The sequence below is a fragment of the Gymnoscopelus braueri genome (genome assembly GCF_963280865.1).
Source record: "Gymnoscopelus braueri genome assembly, chromosome: 1".
NCBI lineage: Eukaryota > Metazoa > Chordata > Actinopteri > Myctophiformes > Myctophidae > Gymnoscopelus > Gymnoscopelus braueri.
The window spans coordinates 7,962,845-7,984,907 of NC_137603.1; the positions used below are offsets into that span (position 1 = coordinate 7,962,845).

The following is a 22,063-nucleotide window of genomic DNA, read 5'->3' on the forward strand; positions in this document are numbered from 1 at the left end:
ATTACATGTCTAGTATGTTGTTGACCACGTAATGTAATGTTTTTGGTTTAGTGTTAGGCTACTCCGTGGCGCGCGCGCGCCTCATTGTTTATGCTGTCCAAAATAACAGATCTGTAAGCTGTCGACACGACATGACGCAGCGCCGTTGATAGCTTGTATGTCTGTTATTTTGGGTAGGTAGGCGGCGCACATACGCATCGCAGCAATGTGTCTGGGTTTGAGAGGCTATGATTGATTGAAACTTAAAGTGTAGCTCTGTTCGGGATTACTGAACAAAGGTGGATGATGAAAGATAACGGGGACAATATGGATGTAAGTTAACTTTAACTGCGTCACTTCAGAGGAAACTATGGAGCTACTTCAGAGATGTTTACACACCCCTGGAATCCATTAGAATGGTGGAAATAGAACAATAACAGCCAACAAAACTGTCCAATTTATTATACCCATGTGCTACTGTTTGTCTGTGTACCACGTAGGAGCGTTGTCGCAACATGATGTAATTAATTATTTGGGAGCAGCCGGTGTGTACCAATAGTATAAATATTTTAAATGGCTTTCATATACTATTCCGGATCTGACTAATATGACAAGCTTATTGTGAACACAATAGGCTACAAATTAATATAAAAATGTATTTGGATAAAATAAAATAAAAGAAGGAAAACAAGCCCAATGTGGCTTATAATAATCAGACCAGGCAACAGTGCAGACAGGGAGATAGGCTAGAGCATATATTGGATCGGGGATGACGGCTAGCGCAGTCTTCTCTTAAAGGCAATGGCTTCTGGCACGGTGATTGGTTTTATCATTGTAACGCCCAAACCACACCTATGCATAATGTAACGGGTAGCTCAGGTGTTTGGCGGGTGAGGGGGGTGCCACAGAATACCGAATGTTGCGGGGAAACACCTCTTGCCTAGTCCGAAATCCGTAATTAGTGGTTTGTTCAAATTTCACCTGGAATAGGGCCCTAAGTTCCTAATTATTCCTCGTAACAGTAACTGAAGGTAATCTAATATGAATGTACTGGCAATAAACATACTTCCATGACAAATGGAAATCTTTTCCTTTTTTTGTGCATTTCTGCTTCATTTGGATAGGTCAGTGTAGAGAGACAGTCAAGGTGGGGGAGAAAGTAGGGGAGTAAAAACGTTGTGACAAAGAGCAATGGTCGAACTGGTCTGGGAATCAAACCATTGATTGATTGATTGATTGATTGATTGATTGATTGATTGATTGATTGATGTACTTTATTTAGTAAGACATGAGAACATCAGTACATGGAAGTATAAATTCACAATACAAGGTCTACTAAACTGGAAGACTCATTAAGCACTGAGCTTGTTTAAGATGAGATCCCCATGCACACAAATCATGATGACATATAAGAGACAGACAGATATACACACTACTAGAATGTCATACCAGGAAATCGCTGCCCTAACTTGTTAATAAATGGTGATTTCAAATTGAACAATAAAAGGTATTTCCATGCACTTCATATAGTGGATTATTTTAGGAAAGCAATACATAAAATGGTTTGACATTTGCTTAATATTTTTTTAACATACGTTTTTTGGGTAATTTCCCCCCCAAAAAAGATTTTACAGTCCAATTGGACCTTATACAGTAGTTAATTACTCACAAAAGGTGTGTATACCATATCGTCTCTGTCGGGTGCAAACCTCTATGTCCAGAACTGTTACTTTTCAGGATTGAAATTCAAATATAGCAAAAGTAGCAGATCTACAAGCTCAAAAGATGTCGCTGTTTCGAGCTTGTGGATCTGCTGCTGTTGATACTTTTGCGTGACACTGCATGGTTTGATCAAGTAGGGCATTAATTTACGAGAAAACACAAAAGGTTTGAATATTCCAAACATTTCACTTTCTGTTTTCAAGATCTTTTTGAAAATAGCATCTGATATTCTCAAATAGCCAAGGAGAGGTTTAAAGTGCTCATGTGGCCTACTAGGCCACATGAGCACCTATCCTAGCAACCTATCCTAGGCTATACAAACTGGTGAAACATTGGCAAAATTGTCAAATTATATAAGAACATTTTGAAAATAGCCGCTCTACAAGCTCACGTTGCGAGGCGTTGTGAGTTTGTAGATCTACTATTTTCAAAATATTTATCGGTGGAACCACAACTCCTACTATTCCAAGTGCTTGTCAGGGTGGGGGGGGGGGGGGGTCCCCAGTTCCAATATAATTATCTTGGGGGGTCACGGCCTGAAAAGGTTGAGAAGCACTGCAGTAAAGCATGGGCTTCTCAAACGTTTTAATTTCGAGGACACCCTATAACTCTGAGTGTACAAGTGGAACCAAATGGACCCGTAAGAGTCACCGACCTGTAAGGGTCCTTTTGGAAGCTCCTGAAGGAAACCAGAGGGTCCCTGGACCCCACTTTGACACCCACTGCAGTAGAGTAGAGCAGGGGTTTCAGCTGATTGTGAACCAGAGACCACCACCCTGACTAAAGAAACAACCTGGGTGGTGACCACTGTTGTGTTGATTGGGGAATAGGGATAGGTGTGGGCTAAGATTAAGACAACATAGCCCTGGCAGGTACTTTAATATTCTTCAGGTATGCCAGTGTGTGGAAATACCACTCTCACTCACATACAGTAGATAGGCCTATGTAGTAGAAGGTAAAAGAAAACACACACACTTCTGCCTTATAGAATGTTTGTTCTCCTTTTATCAGTTGATTGAGAGTGGTTATCTAAATCACACACAACAGATGTATAATTTATAGCTTCTCTCTTGGCGGTCACTTGTCGACAATAACTGATTGTCAAGCTAACATGTTACATCATGCTACAATTAATTTATTATTTTTAAAGTCCCCCCCTACAGTATATCTGGCACAAAGGATTTTCCAAATTAAATCACGTACATATTACCCAGACATTCAAGGTTGAAACTGTTGCCACCGTAGAAGCAGGCCTGTTCATACTGTTGATAGTCTGTAAATAAATGGTTTCCATTCATATAGCCTAATTAATATTCATCTATGTCTTAGGAAACAGGCTAAGGCTGGTAAAATCTGTTCTCCATGTTACAAGATGACTTCAATTCATAGCCATCACATGTTGGTTGGTGAATGTAATCAAAGATGTAACCAAAATAGCTACCTTATATTTCAGGTGTATACAGTACAACCAATACAAAATGATTCATACAGATTTAGCTACATAGAATGTTACAAGAAAGTTCTGATTATCTGGTTGGTTAACTATCTATCTGGTGTTCCTATGTGTTGTATTTTATTTTACCCATTTATTTGTTTTATCCATTTGTTTTATACTTTAAGGATTATTGTATGAGACATTATGGGGATTGACTTCCTTGGTCTTCTGGCAGCATGCACAAGAAATGTGGTGCTGTTGAATGCTGATTAGGGCGAGAAAGATTGCAAGACTAGCTCTCAGACACACAGACACACAAATGGGTGAAAACATAATCTCCGGCCCCAGCCTTTGGCCTGGCAGAGATAATGAAAACAACAATTGACAAAATATGTATATTTATAATGCTTTATTGAATACAGGCCTAATGCATCATATTTTATGACGTTTTATAACCTTTTATTGAATATAGCCCCAATGCGTCATATTTTATGACGTTTTAGGGTGAATTCTTGGATTGAAGAAACTATTCAGCAGCATCTTTTCCCTGTGAAAAGATTAATATATTAGACTAATATGTTCAACACAAATCTTTAGTTGAATCTCAGTTAATGATAACCAACATAATGTGCCTTGTTCATATTTCATGAATTCTTAGTTCTTACCTTAGAGTCACGACTTTTAGCTCTCATCTTGTTGACCTGGGATTCAGCAATGTCAGCACGCTCTTCAGCCTCCTCCAGCTCATTCTGAACCTTTCTGCACTTGGACAGGTGAGTGTTGGCTTGTTCCTCCTACAATATGATAGAGATGGTTCAAAGCCTCAATATTTGAAAAGAGCATCTTACGATAACAAGACAACAATATCAGGAGAATTGTTAAGTGTGGTTGTAGCTATGCAGTGGCCTATGTTGCATGTTCATAATAAGTGTCATCCAAGACAAAAAGAAAAGAAAAACAGACATTCCATCTCCGGTTTACTTCCAGTATCTGCGTGAAGTAGGTGGCCGCCTTTTTAGGAGACCGGAAAAAGGTTGGAGTTAATTCCAATGGAAGAGTGAATGTGAACACGATTCTTTAGCCCCATGGTCACTGAACTAAATATTGGACCCAATCGTCACAAGCCACACAATCTTCCCAAGATTTTCATACTTAAATTAAATTTTTTTCAGAGAGACAAATCAGGAGAAAATCAACTTTATTATCGACCTTTCTCCTTCCCAGCAACACACTCTCGCCGGATCTAGCACCAGTAAACATAGGATGTTCGCAAGATCTGCCACCAGCAGCTCTTACAATAGGAGACCATTTGTAGGATTTGTGTACCATTTCACCTCTAGTGATTCCAATTGGGATGGTCTATCTTTCTAAATCAATCAACCATCATTGTGATCATGATGGCACAGCTTGCTCGGCATCCAGGCACGGCAGGCAGACATTTCTCAATGGCAGCTGGGTAATGTAGTTTTAATCATGATGCCTGAAACACACTGCATGCGTGTGCATCGCTCATGCGTTGTGGACTCATGGAGGCTCAGCACCCATACGTTAACAGGCCAGCATCCATCCACACATAACCCGCATGTGCAGCGTGGCACTATGGTGTGGCTGCCGTGCCACGCCAATCTTTGAGATTTGTGTGGAAACTATTTCTATTGTGCCGCTCACAGAAATCACCTAAATAGACAGTGAAGAACACGCTGTTGATGGTCATATTCACATCATAAAAGCATTATACATAACTGATTACTATGACTCCATAGTGTGAACTTGAACCCTAGCATCCCTATTCTGGGTATGTTATAATATGCGAACCTTCTGTGAAAACTGGCGAATATTCGGCGAAAATAAAGCAGATCTACAAACTTACAATGCAGCATGATGAGCTTGTAGATGTTTTCAGTGGAGATCTTTGGTTTAGAGGGAAGAAAGGAGCGAACCTAGTATAGAGCCCTGGGGGACCCCAGTCATAGAAGCATATACAGTACTGTAGGGCTTAAGTGGTTCAGAAAATGATTCCTTGGTGTGGTTGCACACACACAAAAATAAAAAATAAAACGTAATATTTTTCTTACCGCTTCCTCAGCCTGTCTCTTGTAGCCCTTGACCTTCATCTGCAGTTTATCTACCAGATCCTGAAGCCTGGCAAGATTTTTCTTGTCCTCTTCAGTCTGAAGAAACAGTTAATTTATGCATTAGTTGTATGTTCATGCAATCTATTGATTTTGTCACTGAAGTGAACATGGTTTTACAGTACCTGGTATGTCAGCTCCTTCACTCTCCTCTCGTATTTGCGGACACCTTTAACAGCATCCGCTCCACGTCTCACTTCAGCTTCATTCTCTCCCTCCAGTTCACGCACCTTCAGAATTGAATTATGTACAATGAAGTTATTTCTTCTTATTTCATTGTCTATGACTATAACACCTTCAGAATTGAATTATGCACAAATACGTTATTTCTTCTTATTTCATTGTCTATGACTATAACACCTTCAGAATTGAAGTATGCACTATGAGGTTAATTCTTCTTATATCATTGTCTATGACTATAACCTGTGTTGGTATTAAACCACATCTTACCCTAGACTCCAGTTTCTGGAGCTGCTTCTTGCCTCTCTTCATAGCCAGGCTCTATGATTATAACCCATGTTGAAGTAAACCACATCTTACCCTAGACTCCAGTTTCTGGAGCTGCTTCTTGCCTCCCTTCATCGCCAGGTTCTCAGCCTCATCGAGGCGGTGCTGCAGGTCCTTGACTGTGACCTCCAGGTTCTTCTTCATCCTCTCCAGGTGAGAACTGGTGTCCTGCTCCTTCTTCAACTCCTCGGCCATCATAGCAGCCTGGAATGTCATTGTTGCATTGTATTGTATGTTAATATGAAGCGTGACATGAGGATATCTAACAGATGAGAGTAGGACATCCTAACTTACATCAGTGATGGCCTTCTTGGCCTTCTCCTCAGCATTCCTTGCTTCTTGAACACTGTCGTCCACTTCACCTTGGACCTGGATCAGGTCAGCCTCCAGTTTTTTCTTGGTGTTCAAAAGGCTTGTGTTCTAAAATAAACATTCAGTTGAACAATGTAAGTATGCATGACTTGTATGTTAAATATTTGGTGTTGAGAGTTTTTCATTGACTTGACCTGGGAGTGCAACAGTCCAGCACGTTCACTAATATCCACTAGTTCTTGTTCAGCCACTTTGCGGCCTCTCTCTGTCTGTTCCAGAGCCACTCTCAGCTCCTCAATCTCTGCAACCATGAGGCCGTTCCTACGCTCCACCATGGCAGCTTGTTCCTTCAGATCTTCTTGACTTCTGATAGCATCATCAAGGTGCAGTTGGGCATCCTAGGATAAATCACATTTGAAGTGGTGAAGAGAAACAACAGAATGTGACTCATTCATCAGAGCAGTTCCACTGTTTGGATATGTGTCTAACTACAATGTTTTGTTCAATATGTGTCTAACTATATATGTTTTGCACCTTCAGCTGTCCTTGGACGTTCCTCAGCTGCTTCTGGGACTCAGCAGCCTGGCGGTTGGCATGACTCAGCTGAACCTCCATCTCGTTCAGGTCTCCCTCCATCTTCTTCTTGATCCTCAGGGCATCGTTCCTGCTCCTGACCTCAGAGTCCAGAGTGCTCTGCATGGAGTCAATCACCCTCTGGCTGTTCCTCTTGATCTGCTCCATCTCTTCATCCTTCTCTGCCAGCTTCCTGTCCACCTCACCCTTGATCTGGTTGAGCTCCAGCTGGACACGAAGAATCTTGGACTCCTCGTGCTCCAGAGTACCCTAAAATGTAACACGGGATCAAAAGGCATGTATTATGTATTACTCCACTTTTTGAATCGTATTATAAAATCTACAAAATCTAATATAGCGACAATTGCCAAGCTAAAAGTCTTACCTCAGCTTCCTCAAGGGCTGTCTGGATCTCTGACTTCTCTGTCTCCACCTGTTTCTTGTTCTTTTCCAGCTCATGGATGTTCTTTCCAGTCTCACCAATCTGTTCAGTCAGGTCTGAGATCTCCTCTGCATTGATTGAAAATCATTAATGAGGAGCCTAATCCACAATTGATCTTGAACTCTATATACATTGATTGATCCCACTTCTGACATCAATTGTAGTGTTTCGTTTCTAAACAAAGTAGCCTACTCAATAGACAATTGAGAGAAATTTGTAGAATATTAACTTAAAAAACGTTTATGTTTATATTTACTTTGAATATTAAACACACATGAACCCAACTTTGAGATAAACTGATTAAAATGAGGACCCATTTTGACCCGTTAACAAACACCAGCCTTGGCTCAAAACAAGTTGGCAAAAAACATTGAAGTAAAGCTGATATTGAACGAAGTATGTAGAGAAAGACTCACGCTGCAGGTTCTTGTTCTCTCTCTTCATGGTCTCCAGTTGGTCCAGAGACTCCTCATAGGAATTCTTCATCTTAAACAACTCAGTGCTGAGAGAACGAGACTCTTTCTGAGCTCCCTCCAGCTCTGCCTGTCCCTCTTCGTATTTCTGCTTCCATTCTGCCAGGACCTGCACACCATTTGTAATGACGTGTCATTTACCACCACTTTATGGAGGCTAAAATCATTACGTTTTAAAATAATCTACTGTATGTCAAAGCACCTTATCGAAGTTCCTCTGTTTCTTGTCAAGGTTGGCAGCCAAACCATTGGCCCTCTCCACATCAATCATGAGGTCTTCCACTTCACCCTGGAGTCTCTGTTTGGTTTTCTCCAGAGAGGCACACTTGGAATTCACAGCCTCAATTTGCTCCTCAGCTTCCTGAAGTCGCTGGGCTAGCTTCTTCCTGTTGGTCAGTTTAGAATGGAATCAAATCATTGTGGGCAATATTTTGTATAAAGAGTGGTACCTGATAGTGTAAAACACCGATCACTTACTTAGCTTCCTCCAGCTCCTCAGTGCGTTGGACAGCATCAGTCTCATACTTGCTCCTCCACTGAGCCACCTCACTGTTGGCCTTGGACATTCCACGCTGCAGTTCAGCCTTGGCTTCCTGTTCCTCCTCAAACTGCTCCCTCAGAAGGTCACAGTCATGGCGAGCTGATTGCACACCATGGGCAAGGGCATTCTTTGCCTGACAAAAGAAAATTGCCAAAATAATGTCAACTGAATATAATAACACAGAAATATAATCTAAGGCCTATTTGTAGAAGTATATGTATATGGAGAAAATGCTCCTCACCTTGACCTCCTCTTCAACGTGTCTCTTCAACTCTTCAATCTGTTGGGTGAAGGCCTGCTTGCCTCTAGTGAGCTGTGAGACAAGAGCTTCCTTCTCCTCAAGTTGACGAGTAAACTCACCTTAAAAAAAGTTGTATCATATTTGTTAAATACATATTCGTAAAAGGCTTGGGAAAACTGTTAATCAAATCATCATCTCTAAATATGGAATTTGGTACCATTGACAAACAACAACATTTACCATTTTCAGTCAAAAGTCTTGCTCTCTGAGCTCCAATATCATTTATCTGGCGAGCATTCTCATCACTCTTGGACTTGATTTCACTGAGTTGGTCCTCAAGGGTGCGGCACATCTTCTCAAGATTTCCCTGTTAATTAACATTGTACATATTCAATTAATGACAGTAGCATTTTGACAGTAGTTCAATATAGTACACATTTCTCTAAATTGTCAATTGAGTTCTTTGTTTAGAAACGAAACACTGCTATTGATGTCAGAAGTGGGATCAATCACTGGCCATCAATCAATGCATTTCAAGTATCTTTTCATTTTCAGTTCATTGAACAAGTATTATCTGAAGAATTGTCCACAGATATTCCATTCTTACCTTTGCCTTAGAGACAGCCTCCATGTTGCTGGACAGGTCATCGATCTCCATCTTGTATTCGCTCTTCTCCTTCTCCAGTTTCTGCTTGACACGCTGGAGGTTGTCGATCTGTTCACCCAGCTCCGCAACACTGTCAGCCTGTTTCTTACGGAGGCCAGAGGCGGTGGCCTCGTGCTGCAGGGTGGACTCTTCGAGGTCACGACGCAGCTTCTGGAACTCAGCCTCACGCTTCTTGTTCATCTCGATCTGAGCGGAGGTGGCTCCACCAGCCTCCTCCAGCCTCTCACTGATTTCCTCAAGTTCCCTGGAGAGATCAGCTCTCTGCTTCTCAACCTTGGCACGAGCGGCACGTTCAGCCTCGATCTCTTCCTCCAGTTCTTCAATACGAGCCTTTTCAAATTAATGATATTAGAATAACATGTGAAAATAAGGATTTACCCATAATTATTATTATAAAAAAAGATTTAACCACTTGAATGAACCCTTGCGTCCCTAGTTTGGGCATGTCATAATAAGCAAACATTTACAACATTTTGTGATGAGACACATTGTGAGCTTTGGATCTGCAGTGGCAAAGAGATTTGGTAAAAGGGGAAAAAAAAGGAGGGGGCCAAGTATAGACCCATGGGGGACCCTGATCAACTACCTATGTAGGGTTTAGACCTTAGATTTGAAAGAAATGTTAAATACCTGGAGCTCTTTGATCTTCTTCTGCAGCTGAGCCCCCAAAGATTGTTCATCCTCAATCTTACTCAGAAGCTGGCTTGTTTCAAACTCCTTCCTGTGGAATACAGTACATCATATTTAATTTTAGTGTCATTCTGCAGGTGTTTTTTCTCCATGAAATGTCATCATTGTTATTATTATTAATTCATTATTAATTTGAATTATTATTATTATTAAATAGTATTATTGTGTTCCACATTACTTCTTTATCTTCTCGTCTGACTGCTGCTTGTCGTTCTCCAGGTCCATGATGGATTCCTGGGCCAGTTTCAGATCCCCCTCAAGCTTTCTCTTGGCTCTCTCCAGGTCCATGCGGAGCTTCTTCTCTTGCTCCAGAGAACCCTCCAACTGCACAAATAAAAACAACAATGAATAATTCAGTAACAACAATAAACATAATGTGTTCAAAACATCTTGATTCACTTGATGAACTCACATCATCAACTTGCTGTTCCAGCTTGGTCTTGGCCTTGGTCAGAGTGTTGACTTTGTCTTCCTCTGCCTGCAGGTCATCCAGGGTCTGCTGATGGGCCTCTTGGAGGGCCTTCTTTTCCTTGGTCAGCTTAGCAAGACCTTCATCCTGAGAGGCCATCTCCTCGGTCAGGTTCTTCACCTGAATAAGCACAACAGAATTTGTATTATAAATTGATAAGACAACTAATAGAGTGTATAACCATGAACCTTGTTCATAGAGTATAGAGTGTATAATCGTAGAGTGTATAATCATAGAGTGTATAATCATAGAGTGTATGATCATAGAGTGTATGATCATAGAGTGTATGATCATAGAGTGTATAATCATGAACCTTGTTTTCAGTGGCGTGTTTCTCCTTCTCCACTTTGGCCAAGGTCAGCTCCAGGTCATCAATGTCCTTCTTGAGCTCAGAGCATTCATCCTCCAGCTTCCGCTTCTTGGCGGTCAGCTCAGCGTTGATCTCCTCCTCGTCCTCCAGTCTCTCAGTTGTCTCTTTGAGTTTTGCCTCCAACTGGATCTTACTTTTAATAAGACCCTCACATCTCTCCTCAGCATCGTTCAGACTATCTTCTCCCTTGAGGTCAAAAATAAATAAATAAGGAAACATGTCAGTGTAGTGACCCGGCCGGACAAGACCAAGCCGCAACATATCTCTGCCAATTGAGCTTAGCTCCATTAAAATCTAGCGGCAGGATGTGGAGCGGGTTGTCTTCTCGTGAGGGACGTTGTGAGTTGTGAGGAGCGTAATGTGTGAAGTCTGAAGCGTGAGGATGCGCTCTAAAAAAAACGAGGGGGTAAATGGCCCAGTTCGTAGCACGGTGGCGCAGTCGGTAGCGCTGTCGCCTCACAGCTAGAAGGTCCTGGGTTCGATTCCAGCTGGGGACGCTGTGGGCGCTGGGGCCGTGTCCTCCCCTCCACGTCATCAGTGCCCATACCCTAGGTGGGGTTGGCGAAAGGGCCTCTCTGTGTGGAGTTTGCATGTTCTCCCCGGTAGATTCCCTCACAAAAACATGCAGTAATCCTAGTCACTATACTGCCTCCCCCTGGCCAGGGCGTCTGATGGAGGGGAAAGGAACTGGTTGGAATAACGTGTTCCTTCCACGCACTACGTCCTACCGGGGAAACTCTCCTCTGTCAGGTGATAAGAAGGCTTGTTAGCTCTCATGCATTGCAGGAGGTATGAGCTAGGCTCTGGGCTCTCCCTAGGTTGGCAGAGGGAGTGTAGTGCCCAGGATTACTTAGAGAATTGGCACTGGGTGAAAAAAATGGGGTTGCAAAATCGTGGGATAAAAATGTAGTTAAAAATATATATATATATATGTAGTGATCCCGGAACAAGACCCGGCTACAACAGCTCTGCCAATCGACAGGCTTAGCTCTATTGACACAGTAAGGTTGTGCTTCGGGTTGCCGAGTTGGGGAGAGCGGTTTGATCCGAGCTCAGTGCAGAAACTCACTACATCAGTGCTTGTTCAAGATGACTATATGAGATAAGATATGAGAAAAGATTCAAGCTAAGATTATAATACGATTTGAGGTACAAAACGTCCTTGCAGAAATGTACTTACTGATGAGGCTGCCAGTGCCAGGTTATTCTTCTCCTGTACCAGAGAAATCATCTTCTCATCCAGTGATTTTTTAGAGGCCAGGGCCGTAGCCAGGTCAATCTTCATTTTTTCATAGTTCTCCTTCATGTTCATCAGCTCCTTCTCAGTCTCAGCACTCTGCAGAAGAGGCTTGATCTTGTAGTAGAGCTTCATCCATGGCCAGTGTTTCACGTTCACGAATGCGCGCACGTTGAACTGGATGGTGAAAATGGCTTCTCTGTTGGGGAAACAGTTCCGGTAATTGAAAAAGTGTACCTTAGAAACTAAATATTACATTAAATTATGTTGGCAAAGAATACCTTCTTTTCATCATCTCAACAAACTCCTTCCGCATGAGGTAACCTCGGGAGAGAGCCTGAGTCATGCCGACCAGAATAGCCAGCTTCTCATCTCGCATTTCCTCCAGCGTACCCAGCAGACCAGCTTTGAAGAACACCTGCATAGGATATTACAAACGTATGTAAATAATCGACTGCAAAGACAACTTTTAGTCCTCTCTCAATAAAATGATGCAGATTCGGAGTGTGTTTACCTTGGTGTGTCCAAACTTGTACTCCTCGACAGGTACATCAATGGACCCAAGCAGCTTCTCCGAGGCTTTCTTGTTGTCCATGAACTGGCCCTCAGGACATGCGGCGGCATTCAGTACTTTGTACCTATAGTATTTTGCAAAAGTTCATGGTCATTTTGCATGCCTCCCGTAAATAGTTATGGAACTAAAACCAGGAAAAAAGGAATGAATACCTTTGCTTGAAGTCAGCATAGGGGATTCTGCTGGGGTAGCCCTTCCTACAAATCCTGATGCCCTCCAGCACACCATTACACCTCAGCTGATGTATGACCAGGAAGTTCTCCATCAGGCCTGTAAAGATGTTGCTTCATTATTATTATTATTATTAGGACAAAATAAGGACACACTGGCCTAAGGCGCATTAAATGACCACCTCAAAATCATATTTTAAATTAGTATTTTCGAGTCTTGGACTCGTTGGGATTCATATATCTATATATATATATATATATATATACATTTTTTCCCCGTTGTTTATCTGGAGGCTTGCACTTGTTAGGAATCATATATATATATATATATATATATATATATATATATATATATATATATATATATATATAATTACGTATAATAATAATATATATATAATTATATATATTTTCAGTGTTTACCTGGAGTCTTGGACTCGTTAGGAATCAGGCAACGCACAAAGTGAGGATGAGTGCTCCTCAGGTTGGTCATCAGCTTCCCCAGGTTCTCCTGTTGAGACATAATAAAGAGCCAAGTAGGTTCATTATCAGTAAAAAAAATTATACAATATTGTACTTTTTCCTTCACTACAATTATTTGAAAACTTTAGTTAGGCTACTAGTTACTTTGCAGATTTAGATTATTATTTCAAACATTTAAGCAAAACATACAACAAGCCCTATTTTATTCTGCAGCTATTCAAGAATAGCTGATCTATAAGCTCACAACATTGTTTATTAATATTTACAACATGACAATATATTGTGCCTATTTGTTGCATGACTAGATAATGTTGATAATGAATAAATATTCTTACCCTGAAAGCAGCAGACACAGTCATCATGGAACCACCCTTCTTCTTCTTGCCTCCTGCCGACGCTCCTTTGGTAGAATCATGAGCAGACAGTTTATTTTAACTTTAACAAATTATTCTTCATTTGTTAAGTCAACAGATATATTGTAGGCTCTATTAGCTCAATGGTAAAAGATTCAGCACTTGCACAGGAAACCGGGTTCAAATCCTTCAAAATGGTAATTGATTTGATTAGATATATTGATTTCCCTTAATTTTTTGGGGGGAGGATAGAACAAAGTCAGCAGTTTAACTGTTACCATTCAGGCTCAGGAGGAGGACAGAACACATTATATTATATTATATTATATTATATTATATTATATTATATTATATTATATTATATTATATTATATTATATTATATTATTATATTAATAAACATACCTTCAGGCTCAAAAGGAGGATATAACACATATTATATTATTATATTAATAAACATACCTTCAGGCTCAGGAGGAGGATAGAACACATTATATTATATTATTATATTAATAAACATACCTTCAGGCTCAGGAGGAGGATAGAACACATTATATTATATTAATAAACATACCTTCAGGCTCAGGAGGAGGATAGAACACAGACAGAAGCTTCACTGAAGACTTCTGGTACAGTTGCACCACAGAGTCGTTGAGGGGATCCTTGTTTTTCTCTAGCCAGCCTGCGATGCTGTAGTCCACCGTACCGGCGTAGTGCACCAGGGCGAAGTGGGGCTGCATTGCCTCAGGCTTGCCTTTGACAGGCTTGGGCTTCTCAAAGGCTTTACACTTTCCAAGATGCTGATCATAGAGCTTGGCCTTGAAGGTGGTGTCTGAGGCCTTTGGGAACATGCACTCCTCTTCAAGGATGGAGAAGATACCCAAGGGCTTTGTGAAGGAGACAAAAGACAAATCACCAAAAGCAAAAACTTAATGCAATAACATAAACAACAATTATAGATGTGGTGAAATAAAAAATACGGGTTTCACACTTTTAGAGCATACCCACGGTCATAATGAGGACATATCTATCATTAGATGACAGAAATTTTAGATTTTTAAAATTTTTATTCTTATGTCAAAAGTCCCTAACAATTGAATTTTAATTGCCGTAAACGTACTGCAGAATGACATAGATAGGCCCTTATGAATATATATGAATCTTGATTGAATTCACCTGCGTGATTCTCATCGCTCAGTGCTCACGTTCCTCCACTCGCTCCTGATTTCAATTAGGGAAACACTCTTGGACTGCTACGTTCTTTAGCCAACTCAAGATGATGGCCATTACTCGTTTTAAACTTATACACGATGAGAGAACAAACAGCTACGCTGCTGTGAGACGAGACCTCCTCTATCCCATTGCTCGAGGGAACGGGACCGTTTGATTGGTTTAAAAACACCACACCTCTGTTTCTGAGCTAAGCCCAAGAAAAAAAAAAGAATGGCACGCTATCTCCGATTTACTTCCTGTATCTGTGTGGAGAAGGTGGCCGCCTTTTTAGGAGACCGGAAGCAGGTTGGAGTCTATTATTTCCAATGGAAGAGTGAACGTAAACACAGCTTCTGAACGATTCTTTAGCCCCATGGTCACTGAACTAAATATTGGACCCAATCGCCACAAGCCACAAAATATTCGCAAGAATTTTAAAGAGAGACAAATCAGGAGAAAATCACCTTTATTATCAACCTTTCTCTGTCCCAGCAACACACTGTCGCAGGATCTAGCACCAGTAAACATCGGACGTTTGCGAGATTTTCCATCAGACGACCACTTAGGGGACCATTTGTAGGATTTGTACCATTTCGCCTCTAGTGGTTCCAATTGGGATGGTTTATCTTCATAAATTAACCATGTTTGACTAAGCTTAGTAAAAAAGTTAGCAATAAAGCCATTTCATGACGTGTTTTAACGTCACAAAATAATATTATACCTTCTCAATGAGCTCAATGCAGACAGTATATTACCTTCTCAATGAGCTCAATGCATACAGTATATTACCTTCTCAATGAGCTCAATGCAGACAGTATATTACCTTCTCAATGAGCTCAATGCAGACAGTATATTACCTTCTCAATGAGCTCAATGCAGACGGCCAGGTCCATCCCGAAGTCAATGGTATCCCAGGGAATGCCCTCTTTCTTGTACTCTTCTTGTTCCAGTACAAACATGGTGTGATTGAAAAACTGTTGCAGTTTCTCATTGGTGAAGTTGATGCACAGCTGCTCCAGGGTGTTGAACTGCAGGTGGAAATATCATTACTTTAATCTTTTAACCCATTAAGACCTGAGGCCGATTCTACAAATGTCTTCTGAATCCTAACAAGTTTTCTGAAAAACCTATGTTGCTACAGTATATATATCGTTGTTGTTGGGCAGAAAACCTCTTTTTGTGTTTTTGTGTAAATGAACGCCTTAATTGCACAAAAACACTTTACTTACACAAAGGAGACTGTTTGTGTCTCTTACCGGAGAGACCGCCGGTTATCAAATGATTGGTTTAGGAATGCGATAAAAACAAAAACATCTCCATGACTTCAATGCTTCATGGGGTGTGTAATTGATAGATTTGCTGGTGCTCCGGCATCTGCCATCAGACCTCTGGAGCTTGTTCAGAAAGCTGCGGCTCGTCTGGTGTTCAACCGCCCCAAGTTCTCCCACACAACCATCCTTCTCCGTTCTCTACACTGGCTCCCCGTAGCGGCTCGCATCCAGTTCAAAACCCTGGTGTTAGCCTATAGGGCAGTGAAAGGAACAGCTCCTTCCTACCTCCGGGCTATGGTCGATGCCTACACCCCTGCCCGACCACTTCGGTCTGCCACCTCGGGGCGACTGATTGCCTCGTCACTCAAGGGTCCTTCTGGCCGATCCACACAGTCACGACTCTTTTCTGTTCTGGCCCCACAGTGGTGGAATGAACTTCCCACTGATGTTAGGACAGCAGAGTCACTGCCCATATTTCGCCGCAGGTTGAAAACCCACCTCTTCAGGAAACACTACCCTTCCTCTCTGCCTGACCTACTTGTTGTTAACTAGTTGTACGAACGCTTGTTGTCTATTGTTGTATTGTTTATTGGATCTTGTTTAGTCGATACACTTAATTGTTTTAGCTCATGCTCATTTGATTTAGCTATTTTGTCTCATCTGTTTAAGGAAATAGGTAGCTGATATATTGCACTTTTACCTTAGCGCTAGGTATACTCTTGGTTGCTTGTTTTTGCAGAAAATGCACTAAAGACTTCTGGTGATTAGTAGTTTTTGTTCCCTACCTATGTTGAATACACTTATTGTAAGTCGCTTTGGATAAAAGCGTCTGCTAAATGACTGTAATGTAATGTAATGTAATGTTTTGGGGTGAACCACTCCTTTAAAGTAATTGTGACAAAAAGTAATTAGTCTACAACTTAAAAAACAAGTCCATGCTTACATCAAAGATTTCAAAACCAGCGATGTCCAGCACACCAATGTAGTAGCTTCTCGGGTTCTTGGTGTCCAGCATCTCGTTGATCCTGATGACCATCCACAAGAACATCTTCTCATAGATGGACTTAGCCAAGGCACCCACTGAGTTCATTACCTACGGAAACAGGAAAGTTATTAGTAGGGGTGTGAATTGTATTACATTTCTTCCAAAGAAGTATACATCCATGCATTTTCCACCCCCATTTAGTGTGGGTATAGCACTGTGGTATAGCACGGACTGATTAACTTGAAAGGCTGAAAGACTGTCACCCACTCTGTTGAAATGAGACATTATGTGAATTTTAAGTGATTTGTTTTGAATATAATTACTTTTTTATTACTTTAAAATGTTGAATGTTAAAATGTGTGTGTATTTAATTGTTTATATTTTTTCCGAACCACCTAAGATGGCTCCTTTCCAAGTGAAGGAGCAGCGGTTCTACTCAGTGTGGTCTCTCATTATTTATTTGGCAGTGTATCATACTGTACATATAATATACTAGAGTGTGTGTGTGTGTCTGTGTGTGTGTGTGAGTGTGTGTGTTTGTGTGTCAGGGCCGCCGACAGGGGGGGATGGAGACGTCGCAAACTTCTTAAGAATTAAAATGCATTTGTGTGGTGGTGGAACTGCGCCGAACGACTACGTTACATATAATATACTATTATATATGTATATTGTGTGTGTGTGTGTGTGTGTGTTAGTGTGTGTGTGTGTGTGTGTGTGTGTGTGTGTGTGTGTGTGTGTGTGTGTGTGTGTGTGTGTGTGTGTGTGTGTTGTCGTCTTATTCGTGTCCACGCATGTGCTGTGTAACTGGAAAAATGCCCACCCACCCACTAGGCAATTTTAATAGGATCGCTACACAATGTGTAGTTTTTATGGGTATATATATACATACATACATACATATATATATATATATATATATATATATATATATATATATATATATATATATATATATATATATATAGAGATATATATATATATATATATATATATATATATATATATATATATATATATATATATATATATATATATATATATATAGAGAGAGAGAGATATATATATATTATGTTATATATATAATACTATATACATATTTTGACAGTCAGAAATATGTCAGATTGCAATTAAGTCTGGACACAACTCAACAACAAAAAGATATTACAGTTCTGATGGTATGTTGTGTCAAGAATATAAGATGCGTATGAATTCAGAACAATAAAATATATAACAGTTCTAATGGTATGTCATGTAGAGAATATAAGGTGTGTATGAATTCAGAATAATAAAATAAAGTAACTTTCTCACCTGTGACACAGTTTGTCCCTTAGTGACATACTCATTTCCAACCTTCACTCTGGGATAGCAGTAAGCCTTCAGCATCTCTGCTGAGTTCAGACCCATCAGGTAGGAAATCTTGTCAGCCGCTAAAATAAGTCATAAGAATATAGAATGTATTAAGATATACTTATGATAAACTATTGATTGTTTTCATTCCTTGGCTGAAGATAATGCTCACCCTCTGTGCCATCAGGCTCAGCCTGTTCCTCACGCTGTTTCTGTTTGAACGTCAAGACCCCATGATGCAACACTGCACCGGTGAACTTGTAGATGTACTGCTTGTCGTCATTAGTGAAGCCCAGGATGTCAATAGCGTCCTGTCAATCCGATTAAAACATTAACAAACATCACTTTAGAAGGACGTCAATAGCATCCTTTGTTCAAAAGATTGACATTAACACATTACTTTAACAAACATCCATCCATCCATCCATCCATCTTCAACCGATTATTCGGAATCGGGTCGCGGGGGCAACAGTTCCAGCAGAGAGCTCCAGACTTCCCTTTACCGAGCAACATTAGCAACTTCTTCCTGGGGGATCCTGAGGTGTTCCAAGGCCAGTGTGGAGATGTAATCCCCCCATCTGGTCCTTGGTCTGCCAGGGGGTCTCTTCCCAGTGGGACGTGAAGCGAAGACCGCCCTAGGGAGACGCATCCGTACTAGATGCCCGAACCACCTAAGCTGGCTCCTTTCCAAGTGAAGGAGCAGAGGTTCTACTCCGAGTCTCTCGCGGATGACCGAACTTCTCACTCTATCTCTAAGGGATAGAGAGACGGCCACCCGTCTGAGAAAACTCATTTCGGCTGCTTGTATCAGCAATCTTATTCTTTCGGTCATGACCCACATGAACTTCATGACCATAAAAAACATCACTTGAAAACACAAGCATTGCACTTGCAGAGCAACTGACTGTACACTGAATATTAGAAACCTATTATAAAAATATGTTTACTGACATCAGTGGCGTCCAGCTCCTCTTTGTCATTAATGCTGGCCACAGTGATCTGACCCATGCTGCACAATGGGAAGTCATAGGGGTTGGTGGTGATCAGACACATGTCTAAAAAGGGATTAAAAAGAAAAAGGGTGAAAATTAGTTTTTATTAATTCATTGATGTAATCACTGCATCATTAGTCCATTTTCAATTTACCAATAATGTAAGCTTTGTGACCGGTCATCATCTGATAGAAGATATGATATCCTCTCTCGGCAGAGAGCTGGTAGGTCACTCTGGACTTCTCCAGCAGATCTGAAGGGTTGTAGTATTATTATTAATATTATTATCATTATTATTATTATTATTATTATTATTATTATTATTATTATTATTATTATTATTATTATTATTATTATTATTATGTACATAAGTCAAAATTGATTCCTCTAAAAATTAAGGCACATATGATTTAATTATCATATGTGAATTTCATACTTACATGTCTCAATATCAGCACTGGCCAGTTTACCGCTACTATTGAACCAGATTCGAATGAATTTACCCTGTTTCATAAAGCACAATTTGTAAAAATCCCTCTACATTATGAAATGATCGCAGGATGTCTCATTACATAATTATTTTACACTTACAAAGCGAGAGGAGTTGTCATTCCTCACAGTCTTGGCATTACCATAGGCCTCCAGCAAGGGATTGGCTGCAATAATCTGATCCTCCAGTGACCCCTAGACATCACCCAATTTAGAATTTGGTCAGAATTATTGTAAATTGAATTGCTATATTGCATATAAATTCTTCACGTTCAAAATGTGTAATTTGTCCAAGTTTAAAACCTGTACAAATACCTTGATTTTGCCAGCACCGATATTTGGTGCTTCCTTCTTGTCTCCAGTACCAGATGAGGCTGTTGCAAAGTACTGGATGACACGCTTGGTGTTCACAGTCTTTCCAGCACCGGATTCTCCACTGGTTATAAATGCATACATTCAGAGAAACGCAGTTAGTGAATTTGACCACAATGTTCTTTTCTTATGCTTTGTAGATGAGAAACTTACGTGATCAAGACAGACTGGTTCTCATGATCTGTAAAAATGTAAAGCAAATGTACTTTTAGTCATGTATACAGCACAAAACCATTATAGCTGTATATTTGTTTACATTGTCTTGACCAGTACGTACCCATCAGCATGAACTGATAGGCGTTGTCAGAGACAGAGAAGATGTGGGGTGGAGCCTCAATACGCTTCTTGCCTCTGTAGGCATTTACAACATGCTGGTCGTACACTGGGAGCCACTTGTAGGGGTTCACAGTTGCACAGAACAAGCCAGAGTAGGTCTGAAGGGGACAAGAGAGAGAACATTATAATATACAACATAGCAGCGAGCACTACACATAATCTGGGACAACGGATCACTAGGGCTGGGGGCAATGGTGGAAAGTACTGTACTTAAGTAAAACTTTGAGGTTTTTTTTTACTTCACTGGAGTATAACATTTTCAATACTTTTACTTCTACTCCACTACATCGCAGATGCAAATATTGTATTTTTACCCCTTTACAATTATTTGAAAACGTTTAGTTACTAGTTACTTTGTACATTTTTATTATTTTTATTATCAGAAAACATACATTTACCACTTATATGGCCTTATTTAAACTTTGGCTATTTGAACATTGCTGATCTACAAGCTCGCAACCCGTTGTAGATCTGCTATTTTCAAAAGATTTTTATACATTTGAAAACTTTTGAAATGGGACGTTCTGCATAATGAGCACTTTTACTTTTGGTACTTTAAGTATATTCTGATGCCAATACTTTTGTACTTTCACTCAAGTACATTTTGAATACCAGACTTTTACTTGTAACAGAGTATTTCGGCATTGCAGTATTGATTTTTTTTTAGTACTTCTTCCATCACTGGCTGGGGAATTACAGCCACCTGTTCCAAGTGGCATGAGGGAACAGCCAACTGTTATTACATCTTGTTTAGTTTTCCTTCAGGATGTTACTACTCTGTACTCTTTTTCTTTTATCTTCGCTATTGACAGCTCAGAGCAGAATGCTGTACTGTTCTCAGAGTCAGCATGCAGGTATAACATCTTACATAGATCATCCACGCTGCATAACGCTCTTTGAGGTTATACAGGACAGTGGCTTCAGTGAGGTGGGTCATCATGGCCATGTCCTCAATCTTGTCATACTTGGGAGGGTTCATGGGGGTCACATCGTCCTCTTTCACAGTTCTTTCCTAGACAATAAAAACAAGAAAACACAAAACCTCAGAATGTGTTGTGATTACAGTTGTGCTGTGCCACGATTTGATTTTAGATACACCTCTACCTACGTACCTCCTTGGTGTCGAGGATTTCCACGGTCATTTTGTTACCGTCCTTCTTTAAAATTTTACACTTGAGATACAGCTCCTTAACATCGGCCACATATGCTGCAGTTTTGGCATCAAAGGGTGAAGCTTGAGCCTCCATTCTCTCCCTCTCTGGCTTACGGAGGAATATGGCGGCCCCGCCATATTGCTCCATCTCCGCGTCCGTACTCATGGTGCCGGCTTTCTGTAGACAGAAATAAAGATGGCGTTGATGCCTTTGCTGACTTGAGATCTGAACAGAGAGTTGTAGGACTTTTTAGGACTATATAGTCTTGTAGGTTAGTTTAATAGAAAAAGGATGATACTCACTTTTCCCCGCTACGCAGTAACAGATGGAACCTTCAAGTGCAAACCCTAAGTGTGTGTGTGTGTGGGGGGGGGGGGGGCACACCATTTTGAAGAAGAAGAAGAGGTTTTATTTGTCAAAGTGCAATTGTGTGTGGCCCACAGCGTACTGTGCTACAACAACAATTACAATAGTAATAGTAAAATAAATCAATATATAATCAAAACCAAGATAAGATAAGAATAAAAATACAATTT

General features: G+C 40.5%; 1 protein-coding gene across 1 annotated transcript; it reads right to left on the reverse strand.

Moving 5' to 3' along the window:
* Nucleotides 1–3,560: 3,560 nt before the first annotated feature.
* On the reverse strand, nt 3,561–21,692 carry LOC308086694 (myosin heavy chain, fast skeletal muscle-like; the record flags this gene model as incomplete). The annotated part of the gene is made up of 39 exons (XM_080430341.1): nt 3,561–3,683; nt 3,802–3,930; nt 5,212–5,307; nt 5,394–5,498; nt 5,809–5,979; nt 6,070–6,195; nt 6,282–6,485; nt 6,622–6,930; nt 7,046–7,170; nt 7,519–7,684; nt 7,778–7,961; nt 8,053–8,249; nt 8,358–8,476; nt 8,598–8,724; nt 8,965–9,354; nt 9,655–9,745; nt 9,893–10,038; nt 10,127–10,303; nt 10,497–10,739; nt 11,734–11,989; nt 12,072–12,208; nt 12,305–12,428; nt 12,517–12,634; nt 12,958–13,045; nt 13,353–13,417; nt 13,944–14,256; nt 15,439–15,609; nt 16,796–16,945; nt 18,146–18,264; nt 18,357–18,495; nt 19,136–19,239; nt 19,331–19,429; nt 19,617–19,680; nt 19,768–19,860; nt 19,981–20,101; nt 20,191–20,218; nt 20,315–20,471; nt 21,242–21,385; nt 21,486–21,692. 39 exons carry the CDS (start codon nt 21,690–21,692, stop codon nt 3,663–3,665), a joined length of 5,823 nt encoding a protein of 1,940 aa, XP_080286467.1. The 3' UTR covers nt 3,561–3,662.
* Nucleotides 21,693–22,063: the final 371 nt, after the last annotated feature.